This window comes from Bremia lactucae, linkage group LG1 (genome assembly GCF_004359215.1).
Source record: "Bremia lactucae strain SF5 linkage group LG1, whole genome shotgun sequence".
In the NCBI taxonomy this organism is placed as follows: Eukaryota; Oomycota; class Peronosporomycetes; order Peronosporales; family Peronosporaceae; genus Bremia; species Bremia lactucae.
Genome location: NC_090610.1, coordinates 1,006,557 through 1,016,196, shown reverse-complemented (window position 1 = coordinate 1,016,196; position 9,640 = coordinate 1,006,557). Strand labels below are relative to the sequence as shown.

The following is a 9,640-nucleotide window of genomic DNA, read 5'->3' as shown; positions in this document are numbered from 1 at the left end:
ATGGATAAGAATTCAGGATATTACTATTTAAAGTAATATCCTCCAAATATTATCTACCTTTTGGATAATATCAATTAACAATCTTTTATTGTTAATTTCATGTAACGATACACCCCGTTACAGGCAGTGCCCCGTTACACTCTGACTTAAGGAGCGAGGTAGCTCCGCTACAGAAGAGTAATGCTGTATAGATCTAATTTAGTGTCTACGTATAGCAATCTTATTAACTGACTTTATATATTAATCAAAGTTTGTATAACGACTCATTGCTCACCGCCCATTCGTGCGTCTAGCAGCGATTGGCGGGAATGTCTCAAAGGCTTAAATCAACTAATGAACAGAACTGTCGCCATCATTACTTATAACATCCCATAAATTCGCTAAGAAAGTGAAACAATTTAGGAAACTTTCTTATGAAATGCTTCAAATTATTTCTTTCAATAAGATACATCCATTTGTCGACCAGAAGCCCTGCCCATGACATTGATCGATCAATCGTCTTAAACAATTTGAGAACAAGTTAGTATGTGTCCAAAGGCCAGTAAATGCTGTCATTAAATATGTGCTTTGCTTAGGCAGAAGGCATTAAAGTATATCAACTTTGGAATCGCACGGCGTTATTAGATTAATCTATACTGAAACAAAATGCGTTGCGCTTGCGATGTCAGTGCTGAGCAGAGCGAGCGATGCGGGCCTCAATCTGGCTTGTGGTCGCGAGTCGCGCGTATGTACGTTGGCGCTGAAACTGAATCCAGTCTTGCGTTTCCAGCTCATCCTCTGTGTCTTCTTCATTGGAAAATTCATCGTTCTCGTCCACAAGCCCGCAAGCGTAGAATTCCCAGAGTGGTTTGGACGCAGCTGAGCATCTGCTTGTGAATTGTGCCGTATCCGCATAGCGAGGCAGCACACTCAGTTGTTTAGCGCCGTTCGCCGCTGTCGACATGACGGAATGCACGGCTGGCTACGGCCGCTCGGGCCTGAAGGCGCGTGAAAGAGTCACGAGTGGGTACTGGTAAGTATGAAAATGGCCGCCATAACATTCGAGCCGGCGTTGGCAACGCACGTCCGCTCGCTGCACCCCTACCTGCGCATCTTTCGATACTGGCAACCAATGAAGTTTAATGCGACATTCCGTTTGGCACTGGCGTCAACGCGCTGCACCTTTAGTCACGTACTAGACGCCTAACACCTCACCAAGATGATTCGATACTGTACAGACTCAGATGCTATCCAACTTTCCGTCAACTTTTTTATTCTATACAAATACCAAGTTGTAAAAGTCGTCTACCACTACCAGCGCGTTCTGTATGCCATTAAATACTTCCGGATGTTCTTTAAGCCCGCTGCTGCCGCGCTTGTTTTGACACATCTTGCGCAGAACGCAATCCACCACCTGTCGCGCATCTTTTGGAAGCTGCTCGTTGCGTGTGATATTGTCATCCACACATTGCTGCTTATCGAAATAAAATCCCGCCATGATATGGGATTCCCCAGAGCTACGTTGGGCTTTGCTTTTCGCAACTTGTTCAGCATCTAGCATGCGAGGGGGCTGTGCCTCTTCATCGTCGAGGGCCACAGGCATATTCATGTGCTGCTGCACTAATTTATTAGGTCTATTTAGATCTGCCTCATAGTGTAACTCCGAATCGCAGAAATCACAGAAACGGGAGCCTTTGTGCTCGATTCGGCCGCATCGCAGGCAGTTGATGATGAATGCATTATTGAGCATCTCTGATGCACCGTTCATGCTTTTCTTGCCAGACTTCAGGTACATGTCAGCTGCCGCATGATGATCCAGATTATTTTGCTTTGGAGATGCATCCACAGTTTTAAATGTAGCGGCTGGCGACTCGGCCAGGAACAGCCGCCCGCTGATATGCCCCGCTCGTTCAGCAGGTATGCCAAGTAGCTCAATTAAGTAGCTAGATGCCTCCTCTCGAGAGTGGAAGGAATTTGTAATATAGCTCACAATATCGTCCACTTCTGCAAAACCCAAAGCGCTCATCAATTCTCCCTTTAGCCATGCCTTCGTCACGGCGCTCATCACAACGTCGAGTCTAACGCTCAAATTGAGCAAAATGTCCAAAAAAAATCAAAATGGCTTTTTAAATTGTTTTAAGAAATGTCGTTTCTACTTGGAGACGACTACGCGAGCAGCAGCGGCAGCGATGAAGATGAAAAAAATGAGGAATTAAAAACAGATCATTCCGAAAAGAAGGACTTCACCAGTGAGAATCAATTCATATCGCCACTACTGCCGTCCGCTGAAAGTGTCTTGTCAAGCGTTTCAGCGTCCACGGCCTCATTCTTACCGCCTAAATTTAACGCCAAGGCTCAGAAAGCTTTGAAGCCCTATAGCTTGCTGGATGCAAAAACGGGTGGGAAAAGTGTAAAAGAAATACAGGGGGCGGGCGGGCAGAATCATGCTGAAATAGCGGAGACGAGTAAGTCTGACTACAAGCGTCGTCCATCGCCGCAAGTGGCAATTCAGGAACATATAAACAAACGAGGGCGGATAAATGCCAAAGAACGAGTTAAAAACCAGCGATTAAAAGGTCAGGCAGGCATCGGTTCAGATTTCTGCAGCTGGAAGTCTGACGCAGCAATGGCGCTACGACAGCACTTTGATTAGCGAACGTAGCACTGCCTGAAGTAATGCATCCAAGTAAGCTTAAGTGCATATTTATGCGATCTCGTTTATGTTTTAGCAAAATCTTTATGTGATTGTAAAGAAAACAAATTCAATGCAGGATTTTGAACGGTTGGGTTTCATAATGCTTGGCGCGAATGAATTTGAGAAAGAGAACTCGTGCTTTACAATTGGCACTAGGCGTCACAATTGCGCCTTATGTCAGGTCCTCGGCTCGATCTCGCCTTGAAAACGCTCGCCCTCTACCTTAATTCAAGCTTCAAATGATTGAGAAGCATCTTCAAAAGCATTTCATTCAAAGGAAACGATCACTTTGCTCGTGCGTATATGCAAGCTGATGTCTAGACGGATTGCTGAGATGTGATGATGTCTAGACGGATTGCTGAGATGTGATGATGTCTAGACGGATTGCTGGCTTAAAAGCTTGTTTCGCATCATGAATTGAGACTAGCATTCTACACCTGCCAAGGTGGCATTATTGCCCAAGATTTCAAATGAAGCGCTCAAGGTGAATATTACATTCTGTATATATATCCTCGAGATAGCTCAGAATTCTCTGCGGATGTTCGAGACTTACGTCGCAAAAGATAGATGCCGAAGAAACGATTTTAGTATAAACTCGCTTCTTAAAGAGCGATGAGACCCTTAAGGCTTTGCTAGCGACTTTGGGAAATTCTACTCATCGGATGGTGATGTCACGCGATACTGACTTAGTGGTTTATCAACGAGCATAGCGAATATGTCGCAGCTGGAGGAGACGTTTTTGCGATGCTGCTGTCTGATCGGTGAAAATGCACTGGTATTTACATCCGCTAGTGACTTTCGAGTTGAAGGTAAAATGTCTCTTGTATTTGCTGGAAGAATCATTCGAAGAAGAAGCATGTCATGGTGAAGCGCCGTGCAGAAGCAGGTGGCAAACCGCTTTTTATTTCCAGTTGCCAGCGTCAATGGTACGTGTGACGACTCACTTGCTGATGCTAAATAAGGAGTATTATTAACACGATCCTCGTGAGGCTTTCATCTATTGAGGCAACAGGGCGTCATCCAGACGCTTTTTACAGATGCGAATTTTGCAATCGTAGGATTGCTTCGTCCAATATAGTTCGCTTGCTCATATTTATTAGATTTTTTAATCGAAAAATGGCTCCCAGCTCGCGTGCATAGACTTGCATCACACACTGTCGAATCGAAAATAATTTCAAGTTCCGTTGTCATTTTGCTGCGCGTAGCGCTATCGCATTACAGGCGCTTCCTGGTTGCAGTCATGTCCACTGACGTGGGTCGTTGAGGGACACTCGCCGCAGACGAGCCCACAACTTTCAAATTCAAGGGATGAGTCGAGCAAAGGAGTTGCTACTGTACGCCGTGAAGAGCGATGACGGAGCCATGCATGGCTCCAGCAGCTCGCCACTCTAGCGCGTATTTATGACCAAAAGGCATTTAGACAACTGCATGTTTTGAATTTTGGCTGTAAATTTAAAGCATGTTAACTCGGCTAGGAGTCAGGTGGGTCAAGCCAACGCATGATGCCACACGACGTCAGACGTGCTGGCTGCTTGAGCAACCTCAGATTTCTGCTATTGAAATGTGTGACACATGGACATAGATGAAAGTCAGGAACTTGACGCAATTGTCATAACTGAGAATTTTTCACAAAAGCTCAAACTTCTCCGACCTCCTTGCTTTGTCTGAACGCGAAACTGAGATTATGCGCAGGAAACACTCAAGGAAGAGGCAAAGCGATCACAAGGCAATCCACTACTGTATTGTAACGGTTTAACACACTTAAGCTATTTCGCAACGCTATCCTACATCTACACCACTGTGAATGGATATTCTAGGTAACTGAGCTTGCGTTCCTGTGCAATTATTTTTCTTTCATAATTTCGATCACACCAGCCACCACCATTAAGGGCACGCCAGAAGCAGCAGTACGAGTAAAGATTGCACTTGGTCGGTACGTGAGTGACAACGTAGCGAAAGGCATCTTCTTCATTGCCCTGCTGGAATGGGTAGTCAATCCAGTCATGCTTACTTAGCTTCGGGTTATTGTCCTTCTCGCCAATCATGTGATTGCAAGTGCTTAAGTACACGTACGGTCGATACGTCTGTGGGTAAAGCTTCCAATCAGTCCATGCGATTTCCGCTCTATAGTGATGCATGAGCGAGAACCAATTTCCAATATTCTTTTTTTCGCCCTGCGCCCAGTGTTGCTTGCCTCCGTGATCCTGTGAGAAGATAGAGGCCCAGGGGACATCCGCATTTAGGTCTAAGTCGACGTCTCTGCATACTAAATATAATTAATGAGAAGTTAAGAGTTATAACCTCGATCAATGTACCGAAATTCCAAGTAATTGATGTCAGCGGTGCGCTTGTATGTCCGTCGGTTAAAGGTACGATAGCAGAATGTTGCCAACGTGTTTTCAATCTCTTCTTGTGCGCGATTGTAACTTGATTCCCCAGCAAATACGATGCAGAGCTTACAAATCAAGCGGCCGGATTGATCATCGCGCTCAAAACGGAAGAAAGTTTTTACCAGTTCGTTGCAGTTTTTTATGTCAACTTCTGGCTGCACGAAAATAGGTAAACATCTCCGGAGCCAAGCAATTTCTGCGCTCGAGGCACCCGCGTTCAAGTGCGCGGCAATCGAGTCAACGCTAGCGACACCTTCGCTGGATGTCGACATGTACACGTCTGGCGTAAAGTCAGACTGGTCGTTATCGATACGAGGGTAGGTGTGTTTGAACTGGACCTGCTGCGCACTCTTACGCACCCTTTTTGTTCAAGACTGAATATCAATCGAGACAAGGCACATCTCGCACTCAAAAAAGCTTATTTCGAGAGACTTTTATTATCATAAGTTGAGGCATCTAATGTAAAAACCGAATGGTAAGAAGTAAGGCCACCATAGTCGTTAGTCTTTTCAGTATTGTTTGATTAGTGGAGCCCTCCATGTATTCTACTTTGTCCTGGCTCAACGACAGCCTTCTCGGTCAGCTGCATCTCCTCTGTCAAATGATTTGTGTGAAAGCTTAGAATGATAAATACCCACAAATGAATCAACGCGATATAACAGAGCATTCCGAGGCGAACAATAGGAGCTTGAAGGAAAAGTCGACCAAGGAACAGCAGCCATCGATCCAGTCCGTCAAGCACTGTTATCGCGCGATGGCTACGCTGCACCACAGGAGCCACACGTGAAAGAATGTGGGCCATGCGATTTAAACGCAAACGCGTGCCTCTTTTTCCAATAGGAGTCGCCATTTCCATGTCGTCAACGCCACCGTTTTGCTCTAAACGTAAAAGATTACCTTCGGCTCGCTGTGCGCGTAATATCACATCTTGGAGACGCAGATCCATTGTCACCAAGCTTTCACGCAACACATCGATCGTCTCTTGCTTTTCAATAATTTGATTTGTCAGACGTTGAATGCGCAACTCCCAATTGATCGCCGAGGCTGTATTGCTAGGAGAAGTTAATTCATCCACCTGCTTCTTCAATTTCTTGTTTGCATGACACGTTATCTCGAGCTGATTCAAGAAACGTTCCTGTGCACTATTTGAACTTTGCTTTAGTCGATGCACTTCCTCAGTCAAAGAGGCAATCTCTTGTTTCTGAACTCCATTTCGTCTTGACTCCTCATGAAGCGACTTTTTCGTCAGCACTAGCGTCCGCTGTAAACGTCTGTTTTCTTCAATCATTGACGCGAAGTTGGACTGTTTCGATCCTGATGTAATACTCCCATTGGTGCTCTTGATCTGCGAAGCAGTAGCAACAGCTTTTCTTGCTTTCGCAATCTCCCGCTCGAGATTGGCTACATTATTAACAAGTTCCGTATTAGAGCTCTCCAGTTGCAACTGGCGTATTAACATCGATTTTTTTGATTCTACGTATTCACGCTTTAGGTTTTTCATTGCCGTCAATGTCTCTTGCAACTCAGAACGAAGCGATTTAACCTGCTGCTCTGACTCATTATTAGCTGACGCAGCTGAAAACCATAACGTATCTTTTGACTCCAGAAGCTTGTCCAGCTCTGCCTTCAGTAAAGCAATCTCATCTGTGTATTGTGATTTGGCTACTGTAAGAGCGTCCAGGTCAGCCTCTATCGTGCGCATCTGCTCTTCTTTAATCTCAAGTGCTCGAATGAATTTTTTTTCATCCGAAATCTTGTCCTGCTGAAGGATTGACATCTGCTTACATCGTTAATAAAAACCATTAATATTTAAGCTATAATGTATTAAAAGTGATAGCTGCACCTCATGCTGTATTTGTGCAATCTTTGTTATGCACTCCTGCTCCAAAGCTACAAGTTCTTCCTCACAAGTCTGCCTGCTTCTTTGAGATTGCACAAGCTGTTTTTCTTTCGATCGCAGCTCCGCTTTTAGCCGAGTCGATTCTTTCTGCATTCGGGCACATTTTTCTTCCGTCGAGGAATCGCTATTGCTTTGCACAGCTTCTCCACCTCTGCTCGACGAAACATTTTCTAGCTGCGTTGTGATAGCACTTACTAAACCTGCTAGTTTTGTATCAGAAACTGCGCGAGGCATTCCGCTATTAGAAGGCTTTGCAAGGACTGACTTCTGATTACAATTCGTTGGTGCTGGGCCATCCTGTTGTTGCAGGGACTATTAGAGCGATATAAAAAGTTAATATTACTGCACGGGGCGCTGCCTAGCAGCTTACGATTGTGACATTTGCCTCTTCCATAGCAAATTTTCCATGCTGCTGAGTGAAAACAGTATTTAAAGTAGTTTTCTCCAGTGTTTTGCTTGCTGTCATCTCCGGCTCTTGCTCTTGCTCTTCCTCTTCTGACCCTGTTGCATGCCATCGTATGTATTTCTTAGCCATCCTTGCAGCAATACTAAAACGATTTTGCATTCAATGTACCGGCGAGCGTAAGAGCGGCTTGCTGATCCACAGACTCAAGTAGCGAGCCTGCAAGCTCCAACGAAGAGCTTACCCAATTCATTTGTACGTGCGAAGTTGAGTTGTGACGTTTACAATTATTTAAGCCAATTATACCACTTTATTTTTTATTGTCCTAATAAGACAATGCATTAAAATTAGGCCGCGTTCGGGACAGAGACGTTTTTGATCCGTACACAGACGTTTTCGTTCCGGACACAGACACAATTTATTGGCTAATACTAATTATTTGATTGGCTAACTCTAGGACATTTGATTGGTCAACGTCTCGTTAAGAATATACGCCCAGCGCTAACATCGCCATATCTTCACGATTAACAACCGAGCAACCTTTGCAATTGACAACGACAGGAGATAGTAAAGGCGAAAGCAAGAGACTTTAATTTTGATACGGGAAGGATAAAATACTTATAATTTTGATGCAGAAAGGATGGAATACTATATGAAAGAATCAATGGCATTCTAACTCTGTTCGGATTGGAATACTGTGGATGTCTGTGTCGAGTCCGTCGCTTCTACTGCCGGTGAAACCGCTGGTCATATTGCACCCCGTTCTTGTTCGGCCGGCAGCCCTGAAAGGAAACAACGTCGTGAGTTGCGACGGTGGCCCAGCTGGCCGCAAGCGCGACAAACAGGTGGCCTGCGTATCCTTAAATGGGGCTCAACGTATTCGAACTCCGAAGGATCGCGACGAGTAGAAAAGTTTTGGGGTACGGAAGTCGAGGAAAGTGGCCGTCCTTGTGATCTTACCGGCTCCGGTTCTTGTATGAGTATCGGAGTCTTTTGAGAGAGCGTCCCCAGTTCTTCCACAACTGTCTGCTGCTGCCGGGCAGGAAGGTGCCTAAAAGTGGTAACAACTCTTTCCATTACAGCTGGCAAAATCTCCTCGGGATTTTTGACCGCTTAAGGACGAGGGAGATTGGGTCTGTATAGGTGCCAGTGCTCTGCGATGTCCGAATGTTGATGTTTTCGGCCACTCCATAGCTGATCCCGTAGTCGCTGTTCGTAAGGAAGGCCCTAAACTGTTGCAAATACATTTCGGCATTGATTTGGCGCATTGCTGGGATCAACAGGTCGCCGCGCAAGTTCAAGATGTAAGAAAGTTGAAATTCAACTCGCAACATTAAAATCTCATCATTTTTTAAGGAAAGAACCTCACCTGACTGTGCACTTTCGTGAGCGTAGAGAACGAAACCAATCGATCCACATTTTGAAAGATCATACCTGACGGCGTTGGCATGGCGTAGGTCAAGATTTTTCTTTGCTTATTTGCAAACTCCGACCGGTATTCGAGCATGAAACTTTCAGTGGATCGTTGTATCTTCTCACAGCATCCGATTAAGTTTTCCATACTGGTTGGGAGAAAGCTTTATAATCGACTGTGAACCTTCTCCACGAGAGATTGCAGTGTGTCCGAAATGGCGGATCTGGTTTGTCCATGCCTTAACTTTCTTTGTGGGGATCAATCCATACGGTCTGGAGATATTGAACTGCCGTCCTACTTCCATTATTAATTTTTTTTGAAATGTACTCCATGATTGATTAAAGTCCGTTTCGGACTCAGCTAACATAACCTGAAAGAAGGGGAAAAATAATAAAAGGTGTATGTCTTAGACGATTGAGTGTATAAATGCAATGGACGTACTGAACGCCATTCCTTATGAAACTCATTCCATTCATCTTCTCGTATAAAGGTTTGCATTTTGCTAGGGCATTCTTTGCAATATGCCAAGCACAGAGGAGGATTGCGGAGTTTGGAAAGTTGGATTTTGATGCATTGATCAGAGCAAGCTCGCGATCAACTACGAAATCCAGTGGAAGAGACTCCCCGCTCAAGAGGCCCTTAAAAAAACTTGATTGCCGTGATGTAGGACGGCTCATCCTCTGTCCTCAGCAAACGAAGCCGGCGAGAACGACGTATAGAGGTTAGTGAATCCAACCAGATGAAGCAGAGAAAATCGGCATCTGCTCGTCTTGTAAGTCGCATCCAAAATTAAAACTTCGTGAAATTGCCGCAACATTTGGATGGATTCCGGATGAGCGACGAACATTGTTATTCAAGA

General features: G+C 44.9%; 6 protein-coding genes across 6 annotated transcripts; 3 read left to right on the top strand and 3 right to left on the bottom strand.

Annotated features, from left to right (window-relative positions):
* Positions 1 to 664: 664 nt before the first annotated feature.
* CCR75_008616 (uncharacterized protein) lies at positions 665 to 943 on the bottom strand (the record flags this gene model as incomplete). The annotated part of the gene is made up of 1 exon (XM_067966666.1): positions 665 to 943. One exon carries the CDS (start codon positions 941 to 943, stop codon positions 665 to 667), a length of 279 nt encoding a protein of 92 aa, XP_067822979.1.
* An 18-nt stretch (positions 944 to 961) lies between these two features.
* On the bottom strand, positions 962 to 2,044 carry CCR75_008617 (uncharacterized protein; the record flags this gene model as incomplete). Its single annotated transcript, XM_067966667.1, has 2 exons — positions 962 to 1,141; positions 1,268 to 2,044. The coding sequence occupies 2 exons, from the start codon at positions 2,042 to 2,044 to the stop codon at positions 962 to 964; spliced, it is 957 nt and encodes a 318-aa protein (XP_067822980.1).
* Positions 2,045 to 2,122: 78 nt separating this feature from the next.
* CCR75_008618 (uncharacterized protein) lies at positions 2,123 to 2,632 on the top strand (the record flags this gene model as incomplete). The annotated part of the gene is made up of 1 exon (XM_067966668.1): positions 2,123 to 2,632. One exon carries the CDS (start codon positions 2,123 to 2,125, stop codon positions 2,630 to 2,632), a length of 510 nt encoding a protein of 169 aa, XP_067822981.1.
* Positions 2,633 to 3,389: 757 nt separating this feature from the next.
* CCR75_008619 (uncharacterized protein) lies at positions 3,390 to 3,732 on the top strand (the record flags this gene model as incomplete). Its single annotated transcript, XM_067966669.1, has 3 exons — positions 3,390 to 3,449; positions 3,512 to 3,600; positions 3,687 to 3,732. The coding sequence occupies 3 exons, from the start codon at positions 3,390 to 3,392 to the stop codon at positions 3,730 to 3,732; spliced, it is 195 nt and encodes a 64-aa protein (XP_067822982.1).
* Positions 3,733 to 4,392: 660 nt separating this feature from the next.
* CCR75_008620 (uncharacterized protein) lies at positions 4,393 to 7,620 on the bottom strand (the record flags this gene model as incomplete). The annotated part of the gene is made up of 6 exons (XM_067966670.1): positions 4,393 to 4,933; positions 4,990 to 5,373; positions 5,431 to 6,841; positions 6,908 to 7,261; positions 7,335 to 7,465; positions 7,539 to 7,620. 4 exons carry the CDS (start codon positions 7,618 to 7,620, stop codon positions 5,588 to 5,590), a joined length of 1,821 nt encoding a protein of 606 aa, XP_067822487.1. The 3' UTR covers positions 4,393 to 4,933; positions 4,990 to 5,373; positions 5,431 to 5,587.
* A 448-nt stretch (positions 7,621 to 8,068) lies between these two features.
* CCR75_008621 (uncharacterized protein) lies at positions 8,069 to 8,275 on the top strand (the record flags this gene model as incomplete). Its single annotated transcript, XM_067966671.1, has 1 exon — positions 8,069 to 8,275. One exon carries the CDS (start codon positions 8,069 to 8,071, stop codon positions 8,273 to 8,275), a length of 207 nt encoding a protein of 68 aa, XP_067822486.1.
* Between the last annotated feature and the right edge of the window lie 1,365 nt (positions 8,276 to 9,640).